The following is a 21,329-nucleotide window of genomic DNA, read 5'->3' as shown; positions in this document are numbered from 1 at the left end:
TCCCCCCCAAAATGCTTCCATGCTGTGACAGTTCCTTTCTTCAGTACTTTGTAAACAGAAAATGGGGTATGAGCTAAATATTACAGTCAGCATCCTGTAAGTTACCTAGTGATCATTGCGTACTAATTTCACAGTAATAGAGGGCGCCATGGAAGAATCTATGTTAATAAATCTATCACATACATTGGACTTTTCAGTATATATCATTCTAAATTAAGGTATGACTTAACATGGGGATGAAATCCAAGGTAGAGAGCAAGGGCAAAATGTAATTTCACAGCAGATCAGTAAGGTGTCCAGCCGAGTCCATTCATGGGTCCTAGATACTCAAAGTTTAAGTTACACAGCAGTGAGCAGGCACGGTAAGGTAAATAGGCAACAACACAGTCTTGTGTTGGAGGAACAGGGATTCCTTCCTCTTTCCAAAATGAGGCTTTCCACTTGCTATAACTTTTCCAGCTTTTGCCTTAATAGCTACTCCTACTATGCCGTAACCCTGCTTCTCTCCTTCAGTATTGCGACCCCTGCTCAGTCCCATACACTCTAAGCACTCTGACAGGATTAACACACACTGAGATTTTGCCAGGCACTGAATGCTATGCTCAGAGCTTTACAAAATCATCTCTTCAATCTTCTGCTAAGTGCTTTTTATTAATCATCCTTTATTTAACTGTTATAACCACTGTATGAGGTAGGTACTATTATCTTTATTTTACAGATGAAAGAACAGAAGGTCAGAGGGAATGATTAACTTTCCAAATGTCATCTAGCTAGTAAGTGGTGGAGCCTGGGGACCGCTCAGATCTGCCCTGACTGTATGGTCTGCACTCCTAAGTTCTCAAACCTTCATTTGTCCCTTCTGACTGCCACTAACAATTTTACTTTATTTCTCTTCTTTGGCCTCAGACTTACTGGAGGTGTCTGTGCCTACCTGAAAGGTATCTTCCTTGGCCTCCAAGCTCTGCACTGTCCTGGTTCTCCTGAGTCACCAGCATCCATTCTTGCTCTCCAAATACTGCCTTTCTCCTAGGTATAGTCATTGGCTCTTTGCTTATCTCTTTAATGAAAGCTCTTTTTATTTTTAATCTTATAGCTTGTACTTTTAGAGACACTTAACCAAATCTCTAGACCAGACTTCTCTCCTGACTTGTAGTATTGCTTCTCAACTTGTTAGAGATTTCCATTTGGATATTTACCTACCATTTCAAACACCTGCCTCAGACATGAATTTGCTTTTTGTTAACCTAGTTCATCTTTATTTCTCTATATAAAGCCACCATTAACTCACTGTTTCCTTAACAATAAAATCCATATTTTATTCAGGCATTAAAGTTCTTGCAGATCTCAACTTTGATGTAACTTTTCAGCTTTATTTCCTGTATTCCCGAAGGTCAAGTACCGTGTAAGCCAGACCAGCCTAGCCACTGTCTTCCAAACATCTAATTCACCTCCCTGCCATCCTTTAAGATCCAGTGCATAGCCTGCCTCTTCTGGGAAGCCTTTCCTGAGCATTCATCAGGAACCAAGAATAAGGTGTTTTTTATTATCTTTTCCTGTGTTAGCACTTGATCTCTTCAGTTAGATTGTAACCTTTGTAACCCCTCCACTATCTTGTGTGGCACAGTGTCTTTTACATTTATTAAATTTACATTACTAAACATTAGTTGATTGATTGTTTTTTGAGTGGGAAGGTAGAATGTGGAGAGGGACTGGCCACAGATGTGTATTCAGAGAGTTGAACTCTTTCTTGGAGGACAAAGAATGTATTTTCTACATCTTTATATTTTGGGAGCCTAAGCCAGTGCCTAGCATGCAGCAGTTCAGTTCTGCTCAGCAGGCCTGCTTTTCCTGAGTATTGACTCTGTGCCAGTCACTGTGCTAGGTTCTGGGCTTCTGTAAGGGTTGGTAAATGCATGAAGGGGTTTGATAAGTGTTCCTCTGCTCCCTGATTTCTGTATGTCCACCTTTCATACAGGTGAATTTCAGTGTTTCTGTGATTGGCAGATATTAGGAGAAGAGTCCTAATGCACAGCTTGAGATGCTTCCTCTCCGACGTGGGTCTCGTCTCCAAACCAGGACTGCTCTTCTGGAGTGCCAGAAAACCTACAGGTCAGTCACAGCTCTTTTTGGACTCATCATATAAGGGAAACTTCATCCACATGGTATCCAAGATGTGTCAAAGAGGACAGAAGAGTCTGAAGAAACCACGCCATATTACATCACTAGATGGTTCCTGGCAGGAAAGGTAAGGCCCAGGCTGATGTCCATTCTCCTTAGTGAGTGAATCTGCATCTACTGAATTCTGTATTCCTGTTGTAATTAATGTGGCATTACAAGGGTTCAAGGGGGCACCGTGAGGCAGGACACCCAGGGCAAACTTGAAGACATCTGAGGAATGTTGGTGGAAATGCTTCTGGATCATAGATAGTATTCTCCTTGCCTTTAAGTGTGTTTTCCTCTGAAAGGATATAGTAAGCTGGGACCTTGTCTCTAAAAAGGTCTGGGGCCGGCATGCTGAAAACCAGGGACCCAGAGAGAGAATAGATGGATTAGAAATGAACAGTCCCATTGCAGCTATGTAAACACAAATATACCTCATTTTCTGGAACAAGTACATTTTGTAAGTCAAATTATATTTTAAAAGCATTGGGAAGGTGAGCTGTTTAAAAGAACCCAATGGTGAAGCTTTTTGTGATATGATTAATTATCTCCTGATAAATCTGGATTTTTCTTATATTAGGTTTGCCCATCTGTTCTGCTTTGTTAAATAGTGCCAAAATGGACTCTTCTCCCAGACTCTTATCTCCCCAGGGGCATGATAAGTAAAATGCCAGAGAAAATGGTGGCACTAATGTGTAGTAGGTACTCAGTACATATTTATATGATGAATGAAGTGCCTGAATTACTGTATTCAAGGCTGGCTGATGTTGTGACGCCACTCTGGAGATTGAGCTATGAAGAACAGCTTAAGGTTGGTGCCCAACTTGTCTTCACTCCCGTTCCATTGGGTGAATGGTGCTAGACTTGTAGGAAGCTTGACTAGATAGTCCTATCCAGATGCCCCAACAGGTCCTTAAACTCAGTACGTTAATGCTGAAATTTTAACTTTAGGTCGGTTATGTATTCGAAACTCTAGAGCCATATATTCAAGGGCCTATTTCCTTTCTTACTTGTGTTTTTTTTGTTGTTGTTCTTAGAGCTGTCTGTGTGTGAGTAGCAAGTGTTCTTACTGCTTCATATAGAGCTGTACTTTCCAGCACGGTGGCCACAGCTGCGTGTGGCTATTTACATTTAAATATAGTCACTTCTGCTCTAAAGCTTGCTTTGAAAAAGGAAATTTGTTCCAAGGGATTGATATATTAGGGAATAACTTGAACATAATGCTTCACATTTGCTTAGGAGTGATTTCCTCTGCAAGAAACACTAGGTGAAAGAAAGAACCTGTGCCCAGCTGGACTGAGCTGCACAGAGATGCACACACCTCAAATACCTGCCAGCTCCCTCAGTCCCCCGAGGGTATTATGAGCCACACCCACTCACATCTGCTTTTACACCTTTCTGTGCTACTCACATAGCCCTCCTTTCACCACTTCATGATAACTCACAGGTGGACAGCCACTCCACAGACAGGTACCTATATTTATTCATTTATTCACTGAATGTGTATAAAACGGTACTGTACTTTATATGAGGTTTCTGTCTTGTCTGTGTTACTGATGAAGTTTGGGACTCTGTGTGCCCAACCCCATTTTTCCCATGAGCCCTGTGAGTTCTTGGGTCAGTTCTGCATAGTACAGTGTACAAATGCTCATGTCACGGTCTAGCAGAGCTGACTGTGTAAGTTAATTCAAGGTACATAAAATTAGAAATTCAGTTCCTCAGCCACACAAGCCATATTTCAAGTGCTCAGTAGCCACAGTGGCTAGTGGCCATCATATTACATAGAATATAGTATCACCATAGAATATTTCTGTTACCACAGCAGGATCTCCAGACAGCGCTGACACAGCTTAAGTGTTCAGTCCAAGAGGGCAGATAAAATGATGAGCCTACCCAAAAGCTCACTCTTGACCTTTCCCCAATACTTTATAAGGGCTCTTGCTCTTCCATCATTCTAGGTTCCTTGTCTGCTGAAATCATAACCCAAGAATCTGTGGGGCAACCTTCTCTTACCCTGTTTGTTTTCTATTCTTTGAGGTGATGCTGCAAAAGCTCTTTTGTTTCATTACTTATATTCTTTTGCAGGTGAAATTTGAAGCTCAGAAGAAAATTTTACAGAAACTAGAGTCTTACCTCCACATGCTCCGTGGGGTCAATGCAACAACAGCTACCTCCAGCTCTGAGGGGCTCTGTTGTCTCCTCCATCCTATTATACCCTCTGTAAGCCCCCACTTCCCTATCTTTGCCAAGTCCCCTTAATAGCTAATAGTATCAGCCAGCACTTACTGCACACTTGCTGGGGACCAAGCCCTCTGTTAAGTGATTAGCATGAATCATTGTCTCATTTATTGCTTACAATCATCCTGAGGGGTATCATTTTACAGATGGAGACATTGAGGCACAGGGAGATTGATTAATTTACCCAAGGACACACATCTAGAAAGTATAGGAGCTGAGATTCACACTCAAGCCTATCTGATACAAAGCCCACTTTCTCAACCACTACATAACTACCTCAGAAAGAATCCAGACTTTGGAAACCTTCTAATGAAGCCTCAGATGGGCAGAACTTAATTTATGGCAGAGGTTGGCAAACTATGGCCCGTAGGTCTTATCTGTCCTGCCACTTGCTTTTGTAAATAAAGTTTTATTTGAACACAGACAAACTCACTTGTTTATGGATTGTTTATGGCTGCTTTCACATTACAGTGGCCTAGTTGAGTAGTTGTGGCAGTGACCATCTGGTCTGTAAAGCCTAACGTGATTTACTAGCTGGCCCTTTACTGAGAAACTTTGCTGACGCCTGCTTTGTAGCAAAATTGGAGCTCCTTTCCACCATGAAGTATCTCTGGAGTGTCTGGATCTTCTCAGCCATGGACTTCCACATATTTCTTACCCTCCAAGCAAGCATATATTTGTCCTTATTCAGAAATGTTCTTACATTCCCTTCATTGTTGTAGTCCTTGGTTTCATTTGACCTGTTGTCCCTCTCCTGTCTTGTCTTCTCCAGCCTGTTATCCATGGCTACCGAAATAAGTCCACCTTCTCAGTGAACCGAGGTCCAGATGGCAATCCAAAGACTGTGGGGCACTACCTGGGAACTTGGAGAGGTCAGTTGAAGACTGTGACTAGTAGAAATAACAAATGAAGGACTGAGAGGAAGGGAAGGGCACAGAGAACAGTGTCAGTGGGAGTGGAGAGGAGTGAAAAATACGGTGGCCTTAAAGGAGGAGGTTGAATTGGAAGTCTTTGACGCAGAACATGACCACAGGGTTAATTGTGGGTACTCTCTGGTGGCTAGTCATTGTAACATAGCTCGAGGAATCACAACACTCAGCCTTTCTTCCTTTCAAATGCCTGGGCCTCTGCAGTAAGCACTTAAGAAATGTTAATGTTGTTGCTGCTCTTCTCTCATCATCATCATTATTGTCATCATCATTTCATACAACTTTCTATACTGGGAGCAGTCTCCCTTGTTAGAGTTGCCTTTTCTGTTTCACATCCCCATATCCCTGAAAGCTAGAGCTTTCTGTGATAAATCTACCTTAAAAGAATTGGTAGGTGAGGCAAGTGTTGGTGAGGGAAATCATAGTGGCATATTTCTGAGACTTAATTGCAGAATATCCATTCCCAGATTTCATTCCTGAACTTCCCATTTGCCCATTTTCAATAAATCCACTTGAAACACCATCATTTTATATTTCTCACACTGTTTAGTATCCATATGCCTTACACTACAGTTCATTAGGGCTGGCACTTGCCCCCCACCTCCCGCCCCCCCCATGTGCTGTAGTAAATGAGTATCAATGTCCGTGTTCTATTATTCTGTAACAGAAAAACAAAACCCATTACATTTTATTTCCCTCTTAAAATCTGAACAGAAAGCAGACATAGTCTATTGTCCATTTGTGGCATGAGAGAAATACTATGGACTAGCTCCGTTAAGAATAAGCTTCTTAATTAATGGCTGGACCAGGAGACAGGTTTTCTCTGAAAAATGGCCTTGAGCTTGAATTAGGTACTTTGCTTTTTCATATTTGCATATGCCTCTTTGAAGGAGGGAATTTGACTTGCCAGACATGTTTTTCTAAATAATCTTTTAGGAAGAAATCCGCATAAATCAAATTCTTTTTCTTTCCATAGACAAGAACATTGTCTGTGTACGGTCTAACCATCTGAAAAACATCCCTGAGAAACACAATCAAGTGGCCCAGGTAATAAGGAACAAAGGCTGGCTGAAGATGACCTGGGGCATTGCGGTCTAACAGTAGCATCCCTGACATTTTAATAATAGAGCATTTATAGTGCTATAGGGGAGGAGGAGCTTTGCTGTGCAAGGGTGCCACTTAATGGAGAGCATTGCTAGGTTTTCATTTCAGAGGGTGGAGAGGAGGAAAGAGAACTGTATCCATTGCTGCAAATGTCAGGCATCCAAGAAATTTAATAGAAGGGAAGTTTGAGGAAAGGGGTACTGATGAGGCAGTATAGCAAGTGGCAAGTGTCTGGAATATTTGGAAGGCAGTGTTTTTGACAGAATTGCAAAATATGAGAGATGTAGGTGGTAGGGCATTTGCATCATCAGATTGGTCTCAGAGACATTTTAATAACCTCCTGCTTCATGCAACATTATGTATTGAGGGCTTGCCATGGGTTGGCCACTGTGGTAGGTGTTGCAGATCCAATGGTAACTCAAGCAGACATAGTACCTACCCTCGTGGAGCTTAAAGCACAAGCCCGAGTCATGAAAACTGCACAGGACTCTCCACTGACACTCTTGTTCCCTGTTAATTCTTACCAGCACCCACCTCCCTGATGATTCTCATTTCTGACACTTGGGTGATACCTTCTGATAGGACACATCTTGACCTCCAAAATTTCCCTGCTAGGACACAGCTCCCTTTGTAGGATTGTTCTCCAGAAATCTTCCTACATGGCTCTCATCAGCTTCCTTTCCCATTCTCTTTAGTGACTGTTCTAAACTGTTACTTCTCAGATTCCCTTCCTCATTACCTTTACCCTTTTAGCTGATGTCCATGCCTAATTCTTCCCTGGGAAATCAGGGCCATCAGATGAGAACTCCCTTACCTTCTCCTAACATGTACCATTTTCACTGAAATCTTACCCATTCTTCCCTCCTGTCTCACTGAAAGAGGTGGTTGGTTGTCCCCCACCCAAGGCTATTCTTCTTCCTTTTGAAACACCATCTTGGACTCATCTCCTCCCTCCCCAGGATCCTTGTGCCCTTATTACACACCTTCTTTCTTCTGTTTCCTTACCTCTTTCCCCCTACATCTGTCGATTCTTTTCTTTCAGTTCATAAACATTAAATACCCTCCATCTTTTAAAAAATTCTGATGGTTCTTGCTTCTGTCCCCAATATTCCATAGAAACCGATCTGGCCAAAGTCATTAGAGACCTCTGTTTTGCCAAACCCAATGAAAACTTTCTGCCCCTAAACTCAACTCAACGTATTTCTGCCTTTGGCACCACTTACTGTTCTTATTTCACACTCTGAAACACTGTCTTTGGTTTCTGTGATACCATTCTCTGATGATTTTCGTTCTTTCTTGCTGGCCACTTCTTAGTCTTTGCCATGGGATCTTTTTATCCTCTCCTTGCCCACTACAAGTGTTGGTGGCCCCCAGGACCTTGTCCTTGGCCTTCTTTTTGAGTATATTCATGGGAGATTGCACCCAACTATACTGATGACTGGAATGAACACCTGTAAATTGACAACTTCTAAACTTATATTTGCAGTCTGTCTCCCCCTTGAGCTTCAGGAGTGTGTTTCCAAAGGGCTACTGAATGTCCTCGCTTAGCTGCCCTGCAGAGCCCTTTAAAGATCAAGCTTTCTCAGCCTCCACACTATAGACATTTTGGGCTGGACACTTTTTTGTTGTAGGGGTCTGCTAGGTACATTGTACAATGTTCATCAGCATCCCTGGCCTGTACCCACTAGATACCATTAGTTGTCACAACCAAAAATGCCTCCAGATATCGTTTGGGAGGCATAATCACCTCCAGTTAAGAACCACTGCCCTAAACTAAACTCATCCTCTTCCCTTTCCAAATGTGCTTTTTTTTTTTGCCCCTTAGTAAATGGTAGCACCATGTACTAGAAACGTGTCATCCTAGAATTCTCTGTCTTAATCCCCCCTTTCTCTGCCACATCTAATCAATCTCTAAGTCCTGTCAGTTTCCTTTCTAAAAATATCTTGACTCCACCCTGTACTCTCTATTTCTACTGCCACCATCATCTCCACCACCATTCTAGTCCAAGCTACTATCTTCTTTTGCCTAGACTACTGCAGTAGCCTCCCAGTGGTCTCACTGGCTCCAGTCCCCTGCATTGGTGTGTTCTCCGCACTGAGGCCAGAGCTGTCCTTAACATTCAAATAAGGTTATACCGCTGTCTTGCTTAAAATTATGCAGTGGTTGCCCAAAAGCTTTTAGAATAAAATTTAAATTCCTTACCTTTGCACTTAAGGGTCTTCCTAGTAAGATTCCTAGCCGCCTCTTCTGCTATATCCTCACATGTTTTCCTCTTTGCATTTTTATTGAACTAGAGTTACCCTGCCAGGCTATGTCATGCCTGTCTGAGGTAGCCCTCTCTCTAGAATGCCCTCAGTAGTCTTTTTCCTGGCTTCTGCTCCCACTTTAAGATTTATTTCCAGCACAAGGTCCTGTAGAAAATCTTATGTGACTTGGCAGTCTGATTAGGGCTTCCTGCCCTCTGCTGCTGTATTCCTTACTGCCTAGCTCCTGTTGTGGCACTTGTTACGCCATATTGCATTGTCCTTCATTGGTGCTTCCCCCACTAGACCACGGAGGTAGCAGCTGTGTGTCATTTAACTTTGAGGCCTAGCACTTACCAGATTCATACATATGTGGGTGCTCATCAAAAGTCTGGTGAATGAATACCTTTTTGCAATATTTACCCAAGTTTCTAGCTCTTTCAGCTTCTGTTGGGCAAATTTCTTCCCTCCACGTCTGTCCAGACAAATTCCTCTTCTCTGCAAAATTTGTGCTAGGCCTAAGATCCGATCCAGTAGGTACAACCAGATGCCCATTGTAGTAGTAATAGTACCAAAATGTAGTTGACCCTTGAACAAAACAAAGTCAGTAAAGAACAGGCAACAAGGTTTGAACTGAGTAGGCCCACTTAAATGAGGATTTTTTTCCATAAGTACAGTAGAGTACTATAAATGTATTTCCTCTTATGATTTTCTTAATATTGCCTTTTTTCTAGCTTACTTTATTATAAGAATATAGTATATAATATATATGACATACAAAATATGTGTTAATCAACTGTTTATGTTATTGGTAAGGCTTCCAGTTAACAGCAGGCTATTAGTAGTTAAATTTGGAGGAGTCAGAAGTTATACCCAGAGTTTTGACTATGCTGGGGATTGGTGCCCCTAACTACTGCTTTGTTCAAATGTCTGCTCTGGACACACAGACACACACACAGCACTGGACTGTTCTCTGTTTTTCTTAATACCTTCACATCCCTTTCCCTGTTACTGGTAGTGGCATTCCATTCCCTAGTGTCTGCCCAAATTTGAGGCTTAAATATTTACTCTTGAGGCTTGAGTGAAAATGTAAATTTTATGGGGGCTGTCAGCTAGAGCACCAAGACCTAAGAAGCAGTTTATTAAGTGAAATGCTATCAAAGAAATGCAAGTACATAGTTTTAAAAGTCAAATAGTACTAATAGATTAGTAAGGAAAGGTGGTGCTCCTGTGCCCCACCCCCTCCTCACTCTGGAGTCTTGCTCCCCAGAAACAACCGCATTATTCTTAACTATGTCTTCTGGTGCTCCATATTTCTAATTAGTACATTATTCTGATGTATCTTGACTTATCCAATTTACATATTATATGTTGACTTCCGATTTCAAAATAGAAGAATTTATCTCTTTTTTGTTTCTCCTCCCAAACTACCCTTCCTCTTACATCTTTGTAGCATGGTTCTTGGTTGAATTAGTCTTTAGTGTTTATATTGTATGACTGTAGCTATTCACTCAGGAGCAAATAGGTGTACTAAGATTTTATTTTATTTTCTTGTACAATTTTTCTTTTGTACCATAGAAAATTACAAACATAGGAAAGTATAGAGTGGTTTAACGAAATCCATGTGCCCATTACCCAGCTTCAACAACCACCAAATACATGTCCCATCTTATTTTATCTGTACTCGCACCCACTTTCCACCAACCCTTTTAGATTCATTTGAGGCAAATTACAGACATTATATCATATAAAATGTAAATAATTCAGTGTGAGTTCTAAAAGAAAGGAGTTAATTTTTTTGCATAACATCATAGAATTATACCTGGAAATAAACATTTATACCCTAATATTATCAGATATCCAGTAAATGTTCAGATTTGACACTGATCTATCTCATAAATGGTTTGATTTGTATAGTTGGTATGTTCAAATCAGCATTCAAACAAGGCATACATATTGCACTCGATTAACATGGCTCTTCAGTTTTATTTTAATTTGTAAGTATGCTTCCCTTTTAATGTTTTTGTCCTTGCAACTTATTTTTTTATTCATTTTGTTATCATTAATCTACAATTACATGAAGACCATTATGTTTACTAGACTCCCCCTTTCACCAAGTCCCCCCCCACAAACCCCATTACAGTCACTGTCCATCAGAGTAGTAGGATGCTGTAGAATCACTACTTGTCTTCTCTGTGTTGCACATCCCTCCCTATGCCCCACCACACATAATACATGCTAATTGTAAGGCCCCCTTTCTATTCCTTGCCCTTATCCGTCCCTTCCCACCCATCCTCCCCCATCCCTTTCCCTTTGGTAACTGTTAGTCCATTTGGGTTCTGTGATTCTGCTACTGTTTTGTTCCTTCAGGTTTTTTTTGTTCTTATACACCACAATGAGTGATATCATTTGGTACTTGTCTTTCTCTGCCTGGCTTATTTCACTGAGCATAATACCCTCTAGCTCCATCCATGTTGTTGCAAATGGTAGGATTTGTTTTCTTCTTATGGCTGAATAATGTTCCATTGTGTATATGTACCACCTCTTCTTTATCCATTCATCTACTGATGGACATGTAGGTTGCTTCCATTTCTTGGCTATTGTAAATAGTGCTGCGATAAACAGGGGTGCATCTGTCTTTTTCAAACTTGGTTGCTGAATTCTTAGGGTAAATTCCTAGAAGTGGAATTCCTGGATCAAATGGTATTTCTATTTTGAGCATTTTGAGGAACCTCCATACTGCTTTTCACAATGGTTGAACTAGTTTACATTCCCACCAGCAGTGTAGGAGGGTTCCCCTTTCTCCACAACCTCACCAACATTTGTTGTCGTTTGTCTTTTGGATGGTGGCGATCCTTACTGGTGTGAGGTGATATGTCATTGTGGTTTTAATTTGCATTTCTCTGATGACTAGCGATGTGGAGCATCTTTGCATGTGTCTGTTGGCCATCTGAATTTCTTCTTTGGAGAACTGTCTGTTCAGCTCCTCTGTCCATTTTTTATTTGGATTATTTGCTTTTTGTTTGTTGAGGTGTGTGAACTCTTTATATATTTTGGATGTCAACCCTTTATCGGATCTGTCATTTATGAATATATTCTCCCATACTGTAGGGTACCTTTTTGTTCTATTGATGGTGTCCTTTGCTTTACAGAAGCTTTTCAGCTTGATTTTAGTCCCACTTGTTCATTTTTGCTTTTGTTTCCCTTGTCCGGGGAGATATGTTCATGAAGAAGTCCCTAATGTTTATGTCCAAGAGATTTTTGCCTGTTTTTTTTCTAGGAATTTTATGGTTTCATGACTAACATTCAGGTCTTTGATCCATTTCGAATTTACTTTTGTGAATGAGGTTAGACAGTGATCCAGTTTCATTCTCTTACATGTAGCTGTCCAGTTTTGTCAGGACCATCTGTTGAAGAGACTGTCATTTCCCCATTGTATATCCATGGCTCCTTTATCATATAATTGATCATATATGTTTGGGTTAATGTCTGGAGTCTATTCTGTTCCACTGGTCTGTGGCTCTGTTCTTGTGCCAGTACCAAATTGTCTTGATTACTGTGGCTTTGTAGTAGAGCTTGAAGCTGGGGAGCGAGATCCCCACCCCCCACTTTATTCTTCCTTCTCAGGATTGCTTTGGCTATTTGGGGTCTTTGGTGGTTCCATATGAATTTTTGAACTATTTGTCCCAGGTCGTTGAAGAATGCTGTTGGTAATTTGATAGGGATTGCATTGAATCTGTATATTGCTTTGGGCAGGATGGCCATTTTGACTATATTAATTCTTCCTATCGAAGAGCATGGGATGAGTTTCCATTTGTTCGTGTCCTCTTTAATTTCTCTCAAGAGTGTCTTATAGTTTTCAGGATATAGGTCTTTCACTTCTTTGGTTAGGTTTATTCCTAGGTATTTTATTCTTTTTGATGCAATTGTGAATAGAGTGGTTTTCCTGATTTCTCTTTCTATTAGTTCATTGTTAGTGTATAGGAAAGCCACAGATTTCTGTGTGTTGATTTTGTGACCTGCAACTTTGCTGAATTCCAATATTAGTTCTAGTAGTTTTGGAGTGGAGTCTTTAGGGTATTTTATATACAATATCATGTCATCTGCAAATAGTGACAGTTTGACTTCTTCTTTACCAATCTGGATTCCTTGTATTTCTTTGTTTTGTCTAATTGCCATGTCTAGGACCTCCAGTACTATGTTGAATAACAGTGGGGGGAGTGGGCATCCATGTCCTGTTCCAGATCTTAGAGGAAAAGCTTTCAGCTTCTTGCTGTTCAGTATGATGTTAGCTGTGGGTTTTTCATATATGGCCTTTATTATGTTGAGGTACTTGTCCTCTATACCCATTTTGCTGTGTGTTTTTATCGTAAATGGATGTTAAATTTTGTCGAATGCTTTTTCAGCGTCTATGGAGATGATCATGTGATTTTTGTCCTTCTTTTTCTTTATGTGTTGGATGATGTTGATGGATTTTCGAATGTTGTACCATCCTTGCATCCCTGAGATGAATCCCACTTGTTCATGGTGTATGATCCTCTTGATGTATTTTTGAATTCGGTTTGCTAATATTTTGTTGAGTATTTTTGCATGTATGTTCATGAGGGATATTGGTCTGTAATTTTCTTTTTTGGTGGGGTCTTTGCCTGGTTTTGGTATTAGGGTGATGCTGGGTTCATAGAATGAGTTTGGGAGTATTCCCTCCTCTTCTATTTTTTGGAAAACTTTAAGGAGAATTGGTATTATGTCTTCTCTGTATGGTGGAAAAATTCCGAGGTAAATCCATCTGGCCTGGGGTTTTGTTCTTGGGTAGTTTTTTGATTACCACTTCAATTTCTATGCTCGTAATTGGTTTGTGTAAATTTTGTGTTTCTTCCTTGGTCAGTCTTGCAAGGTTGTATTTTTCTAGGAAGTTGTCCATTTCTCCTAGGTTTTCCAGCTTGTTAGCATATAGGTTTTCTTAGTAGTCTTTAATAATTCTTTGTATTTCTGTGGAGTCTGTCATGATTTTTCATTCTCGTTTCTGATTTTGTTGATGTGTGTTGATTCTCTTTTTCTCTTAATAAGTTTGGCTAGAGGCTTACCTATTTTGTTTATTTTCTCAAAGAACCAGCTCTTCGTTTCATTGAATTTTGCTATTGTTTTATTCTCAATTTTGTTTATTGCTTCTCCGATCTTTATTATGTCCCTCCTTCTGCAGACTTTAGGCCTCATTTGTTCTTTTTCCAGTTTCGATAATTGTGATGCTAGACTATTCATTTGGGATTGTTCTTTCTTCTTTAAGTATGCCTGGATTGCTATATACTTTCCTCTTAAGACTGCTTTCACTGCATCCCACAGAAGTTGTGGGTTTGTGTTGTTGTTGTCATTTGTTTTCATATATTGCTTGATCTCTATTTTAATTTGTTCATTGATCCATTGATTATTTAGGAGCATGTTGTTAAGCCTCCATGTGTTTGTGAGCCTTTTTGTTTTCTTTGTACAATTTACTTCTAGTTTTATACCTTTGTGGTCTGAAAAGTTCGTTGGTAGGATTTCAATCTTTTGGAATTTAGGAAGGCTTTTTATTTGGCCTAGTATGTGATCTATTCTGGAGAATGTTCCATGTGCACTTGACAAGAATGTATATCCTGTTGCTTTTGGATGTAGAGTTGTATAGACGTCTATTTCGTCCATCTGTTCTAGTGTGTTGTTCAGTGCTCCCTGTCCTTACTTATTTTCTGTCCAGTGGGTCTATGCTTTAGAGTAAGTGGTGTGTTGAAATGTCCTAAAATGAATGCATTGCATTCTATTTCCTCCTTTAGTTCTGTTAGTATTTGTTTCACATATGCTGGTGCTCCTGTGTTGGGTGCATATGTATTTATAATGATTATATTCTCTTGTTGGACTGAGCCCTTTATCATTATGTAGTGTCCTTCTTTATCTCTTGTTACTTTCTTGGTTTTGAAGTCTATTTTGTCTGATATTAGTATTGCAACACCTGCTTTTTTTCTCCCTGTTGTTTGCATGAAATATCTTTTTCCATCCCTTGACTTTCAGTCTGTGCATGTCTTTGGGTTTGAGGTGAGTTTCTTTTAAGCAGCATATAGATGGGTCTCACTTTTTTATCCATTCTATTACTCTGTGTCTTTTGATTGGTGCGTTCAGTCCATTTACATTTAGCATGACTATTGAAAGATATGTACTTATTGCCATTGCAGGCTTTAGATTTGTGTTGACCAAAGTTTCAAGGTTAGCTTCTTTAGTATCTTACTGTCTGACTTAACTCGCTTATTGAGCTGTTATAAAAACTGTCTGGTGATTCTTTATTTCTCTCCCTTCTTATTCCTCCTCCTCCATTCTTTATATGTTGTTTTCTTCTGTGCTCTTTTGTGTTTCCTTTAACTGCTTTTGTGGGTAGTTGATTTTATGTTTTGCCTTTAGTTAGTATTTGGTTGGTATGATTTCTTTGCTGTGATTTTGTTTTCTCTGGTGACATCTATTTAGTCTTAGGAGTGCTCCCTTCTAGAACAGTCCCTCTAAAATACCCTGTAGAGGTGGTTTGTGGGAGGCAAATTCCCTCAATTTTTGCTAGTCTGGGAATTGTTTAATCCCTCCTTCATATTTAAATGATAATCATGCTGGATACAGTATTCTTAGTTCAAGGCCTTTCTGTTTCATTGCATTAAATATATCATGCCATTCTCTTCTGGGCTGTAAGGTTTCTGTTGAGCAGTCTGATGATAGCCTGATGGGTTTTCCTTTATAGGTGACCTTTTTCCTCTCTCTAGCTGCCTTTAAAACTCTGTCCTTGTCCTTGATCCTTGCCATTTTAATTATTATGTGTCTTGTTGTTGTCTTCCTTGGGTCCCTTTTGTTGGGAGTTCTGCGTACTTCCGTGTTCTGATCGATTATTTTCTGCCCCAGTTTGGGGAAGTTTTCAGCAATTATTTCTTCAAAGACACTTTCTATCCCTTTTTCTCTCTCTTCTTCTTCTGGTACCCCTATAATGCGGATATTGTTCCTTTTGGGTTGGTCACACAGTTCTCTTAATATTATTTCATTCCTGGAGATTCTTTTCTCTCTCTCTTTGTCAGCTCCTATGCATTCCTGTTCTCTGGTTTCTATTCCATCAATGGCCTCTTGCATCTTATCCATTCTGCTTATAAATCCTTCCAGAGATTGTTTCATTTCTGTAATCTCCCTCTGGACGTCATCACTTAGCTCTTGTATATTTCTCTGCAGGTCTGTCTGCATGGTTATGACCTTTATTTTGAATTCTTTTTCAGGAAGACTGGTTAGGTCTATCTCCTTCTCAGGGGTTGACTCTGTGATTTTGGTCTGTATCAAATTATTCTGCCTTTTCATGGCAATACAGATAGTTTGCAGAGCTGGCGCATGTGATGGCTGGGAGAACGTCCCCTGTTGCTGGTTTGTGGCCTTCTCTCCTGGGAAAACAAGACCTCTAGCAGCTTGTGCTGGACAGGTGTGCGCAGATGGGGCTTCTGATTCTTGCCTGGCCACTGTGGAGTTCATCTCTGCGGTTGCTGTGGAATTAAGCTCCACAGTTGCTATGGGCGTGGCCTGCCTCAGGCCGCTGCTCCAATATGGCAGAGCTGTGTTGGAGGGCAATCGGCCGGGAGGCTGTTTATCTCCGTGAGGGGCCTCCGAGCTGCGCTGCTTCCCAGGGGGTTAGGGCGCTCGGAGTTCCCCAGGATTCCCAGCTGCTGGGCTAAGTGTTCGGGACCCTTCTGTCCATCTGTGGGGTCCCTGTCCCTTTAAGACTTTCAAAAAGCACTCGCTTTTCTTTGTCCCAGGGATGCTGGCTTCGGTGACCCGCTCACAGGTCTTACTGTCCTGTTTCCCTAGTTTCCAGTACTGCATGCATGCACTGTGTGTTTGTGCTCTGGTGCGGATGACTAGGGCTGGCTATTTAGCAGTCCTTGGCTCCCTCTCCCTCCCTGCTCTGACTCCTCTCCTCCCACTGGGAGCTGGGGTGAGGGGCGCTTGTGTCCCGCTGGGCCGGGGCTTATATCTTACCCCCTTCGTGAGGCGCTGGGTTCTCACAGGTGTGGATGTAGTCTGGCTGTTGTCCTGTGTCATCTGGTCCCTCTTTTAGGAAGAGTTGTATTTGTTGTATTTTCAAATATATATATGGTTTTGGGAGGAGATTTCCGCTGCTCTACTCATGCCACCATCTTGGCTCCGCCCCTCTCTTCTTCTTCTGGTACCCCTGTAATGCGGATATTGTTACTTTTGGATTGGTCACACAGTTCTCTTAATGTTGTTTCATTTCTGGAGATCCTTTAACTCTCTCTGCACCAGCTTCTATGCGTTCCTGTTCTCTGGTTTCTGTTCCATCAATGGCCTGTTGCATGTCATCCATTCTGCTTTTAAATCCTTCCAGAGATTGTTTTATTTATGTAGTCTCCCTCCCTACTTTGTCCATTAGCTCTTGCATTTTTCTCTGCAGCTCCATCAGCATGGTTATGACTTTTATTTTGAATTCTTTTTCAGGGAGATTGGTTAGATCTATCTCTCCAAGCTCCTTCTCAGGGGTTGTCTCTGTGATTTTGGTCTGGTTCAAATTCTTCTGCGTAGAGTAGAAGTATTAGAAGTAGTTGTGGGGAGCTGGTGCGTGTGTCAGCTGGTAGAATGTCCCTTCTTGCTAGTTTGTGGCCTTCCTCTCTGGGAGAATGGCGACCCCTAGTGGCTTGTGCTGGGCAGCTGCATGCAGACGGGGTCTCTGATTCTTGCCCAGCCACTGTGGAGTAAGCTCCCCGGTTGCTCTGGGCGTGGCCACTTTCAGGCTTCTGTTCTGCTATGGCGGAGCCACGTCAGAGCAGGAATGGGCTAGAGGCTGTTTATTGCTGTGAGGGGCCACAGAGCTGTGCTGCCGCCCAGGAGGTTAGGGTGCCTGGAGTTCCCCGGGATTCCCATCTTCTGGGCTGATTGTGCTGGGACGCTTCTGTCCAGCTGTGGGGTCCCTGTACCTTTAAGACTTTCAAAAAGCACTCGCTTTTCTTTGTCCCAGGGGTGCTGGCTGCGGGGACCCAATTGCAGGTTTCACTGTCCCATTTCCCTAGTGTCCAGCACCCCACACACTGTGTGTCTGCGCTCCCAGTGCAGATGGCTAGGGCTGGGTATTTAGCAGTCCTTGGCTCCTCTCCCTCCCTGCTCCGACTTCTCTCTTCCCGCTGGGAGCTGGGGTGAGGGTCACTTGGTTCCCACTGGGCTGCAGCTTGCATCTTACCCCCTTCAAGAGGCGCTCGGTTCTCGCAGGAGTAGATGTAGCCTGGCTGTTTTCCTGTATCTTCTGGTCTCTCTTTTAGGGATAGTTATATTTGTTGTATTTTCAAAAATATATATGGTTTTTGGAGATTTCCGCTGCTTTACTCACGCCACCATCTTGGCTCCTCCTCCTGTTCGGGGTCTTTTTTGGTTCCATATGAATTTTAGAACTATTTGTTCCAGTTCATTGAAGAATGCTTTTGGTATTTTGATAGGGATTGCATTGAATCTGTATATTGCTTTAGGCAGGATGGCCATTTTGACAATATTAATTCTTCCTAGCCAAGAGCATGGGATGAGTTTCCATTTGTTAGTGTCCTCATTAATTTCTCTTAAGAGTGTCTTACAGTTTTCAGGGTATAGGTCTTTCACTTCCTTGGTTAGGTTTATTCCTAGGTATTTTATTCTTTTTGATGCAATTGTGAATGGAATTGTTTTCCTGATTTCTCTTTCTGTTAGTTCATTATTAGTGTATAGGAATGCAACAGGTTTCTGTGTATTGATTTTGTATCCTGCAACTTTGCTGAATTCAGATATTAGATCTAGTAGTTTTGGAGTGGAGTGTTTAGGGTGTTTTATGTACAATATGTCATCTGCAAACAGTGACTGTTTGGCTTCTTCCTTACCATTGTCGATGCCTTGTACTTCTTTGTGTTGTCTGATTGCTGTGGCTAGGACTTCCAGTACTATGTTGAATAAAAGTGGGGAGAGTGGTCATCCTTGTCTTGTTACCGATCTTAGGGGAAAAGCTTTCTGCTTCTTGGTGTTAAGTATGATGTTGGCTGTGGGTTTGATGGCCTTTTTAATGTTGAGGTACTTGTCCTCTATACCCATCTTGTTGAGAGTTTTTATCATGAATGGATGTTGAATTTTGTTGAATGCTTTTTCAGCATCTGTGGAGATGATCATGTGGTTTTTGTCGTTTTTGTTGATGTAGTGGATGATGATGGATTTTCGAATATTGTACCATCCTTGCATCTCTGGGATGTATCCCACTTGATCATGGTGTATGATTCTCTTGATGTATTTTTGAATTCCATTTGATAATATTTTGTTGAGTTTTTTTTTGCATCTATGTTCATCAGGGATATTGGTCTGTAGTTTTCTTTTTTTGTGGTGTCTTTGCCTGGTTTTGGTATTAGAGTGATGCTGGCTTTATAGAATGAGTTTGGAAGTATTCCCTCCTCTTCTATTTTTTGGAAAACTTTAAGGAAAATGGGTATTATGTCTTATCTAAATGTCTGATAAAATTCAATGGTGAATTCTTCTGCCCCAGGAGTTTTATTCTTGAGTAGTTTTTTGATTACTGATTCAATTTCATTGCTGACAATTGGTCTATTCAGATTTTCTTTTTCTTCCTGGATCAGTCTGAGAAGGTTGTATTTTTCTAGAAAGTTGTCCATTTCTTGTAGGTTATCCAGTTTGTTAGCACATAATTTGTCATAGTATTCTCTAATAATTCTTTTTATTTCTGTGGTGTCATTCGTGATTTTTCCTTTCTCATTTCTAATTCTGGTTATGTGTGTATATTCTCTTTTTTTCTAGATAAGTCTGGCTAGGGGTTTATCTATTCTGTTTATTTTCTCAAAGAACCAGCTCTTGGTTTCATTAATTTTTTCTATTCTTTTATTTTTCTCAATTATATTTATTTCTTCTCTCATCTTTATTATGTCCCTCCATCTACTGACTTTGGGCCTCAGTTGTTCTTCTTTTTCCAGTTTCATTAATTATGAATTTAGGTTATTCATTTGGGATTGTTCTACCTTCTTTCTATAGGCTTGGATGCCTTTGCTGTGTCCCACAGAAGTTGGGTGTTGAAAGCACTGAATCTTAACGGGTGTGTGTATTTGTGTGTGTCTGTGTGTCTGAGTGTGTGGCAGTTTTGCCCTGCAGGGGATATTTGGCAATGTCCAGAGACATTTTTGGTTGTAATCACTTGGTGGGGTCGGTTGGGCAGTGCTAACGGCACCTAGTGGGTAGCCCACAGGGATGCTGTTACATATCATCCAGTACACGGGCCAGCCCCAGACAGCAAAGGCTTATGTGGACACACATGTCAATAGTGCTGTTGCTGAGAAACCTTGCAGTTAAGACTGAAAGAAAGTGAGAGTGTCAGCCATGCCAGGGTCTGAGGGAAGAGCATTTGAGGCAAAGGGAACAGCTATGGCAAGGCCCCAAGATGGGAGTGTGGCAGGTCTTCAGGAGGACCTGAAAGTAGGTACATGTGAGTAATAGGAGATGAGGTGAGCTGGTTAAGGTGGCCAGATCAGGTAGTGCCCTGGGGGGAGGGGGGGTGTCTTTGTAGGGACTTTGGCTTTTATTCTGAGCCATTGGAGGTTCTAATGGGGGACTGTCATGATATAGTTTAGGTTTTTAACAGGATCCCTCTGGCTGTTGTGTTGAGGGATGGGTAGAGGAGGGAGCTAGCAGGTAGGAGGCTGCTGCAGTAAGCTGGGTGAGAGCCCATGTAAACCAGCAGTAGTGCTGGAGGAGGAGCTGCCTTTGAGATGTAACAACAGGATTTCCTGATGAGTTGAATGAGATGTATGAGAGAAAGAGGGGAGTAAAAGAGGGCTATGGGTTTTTGCAGGGATCCAGTAGAATTATGGTGTCCCAGATTCGGGGGAAGGGGATGAATCATTCACCTTTGGAATGGTGCATTTGACATATCAGGTTGAATCTGAGTGCGTATATGTTAAATAGGTGGTTGGATATATTGGCCTGGGATTTAAGAGTTAGAAATCTGAGAGTTGTTAACACATAGGTGTTATTTAAAGTCACAAGACTGGAAGAGACCACCAAGGGACTGAGAATGGATAGAAAAGAGAAGAGGAAATGGACCTTGCCTGGGGACACTCCCATTTTAAGAGATCTGGGAGGAGAGGAGGACTGGTGGAGCCAGTTCAAGAAGATAGACCTTCCCATTCCAAAAGGGATAAATGGGAAAGAAGAAAGGAATCAGTAGTCCCCAGCAAGTCTGAAACCTAGTGGGGCTGTTAGGCAGGAAACAGATATGACTGGGGTGGAAAGAGAATAGGGCCAGTAAAGTCCACTAGAAGGGACTGAAAGAGTTAACCAGTTAAAAATAGAAAGCTCAGAAGGCCAGGATCATCTTGGCCTGGAATGTTTGAATACTCCCCAGGTAAAGAAAACTATCTCAGCATAGTCTGTTTTCACTGTGTCAATTAGAACATACCATTGTAAGATTTACTTTAGCCTACTCAAAGGCCCAGTTCATTCAGGAAGAATTCTATCTTAAAGCTAAGATTGTATTTTAATCAAATGGACAGTGGCTTAGCCCCCCTTGGAGGCAGGGCAGACAGTCTTGATTGATATACTTCCAGACAGAAATTGATATCCTGGAAAGGAATCAAAGCAGTAAAT

General features: G+C 41.4%; 1 protein-coding gene across 1 annotated transcript in view; it reads left to right on the top strand.

Annotated features, from left to right (window-relative positions):
• Positions 1–1,997: 1,997 nt before the first annotated feature.
• The window catches only part of TRMT2B (tRNA methyltransferase 2 homolog B), an 88,769-nt gene continuing 69,437 nt past the window's right edge, over positions 1,998–21,329 (top strand). The window contains 5 exon segments of the mRNA XM_037010958.2: positions 1,998–2,245; positions 2,917–2,971; positions 4,246–4,380; positions 5,171–5,270; positions 6,304–6,374. Of these exon segments, the coding sequence (XP_036866853.1) occupies positions 2,025–2,245; positions 2,917–2,971; positions 4,246–4,380; positions 5,171–5,270; positions 6,304–6,374 (582 nt within the window). The 5' untranslated portion in view covers positions 1,998–2,024.

This window comes from Manis javanica, chromosome X (genome assembly GCF_040802235.1).
Source record: "Manis javanica isolate MJ-LG chromosome X, MJ_LKY, whole genome shotgun sequence".
Lineage (NCBI taxonomy): Eukaryota > Metazoa > Chordata > Mammalia > Pholidota > Manidae > Manis > Manis javanica.
This window is presented reverse-complemented; position numbering and strand designations above follow the sequence as displayed.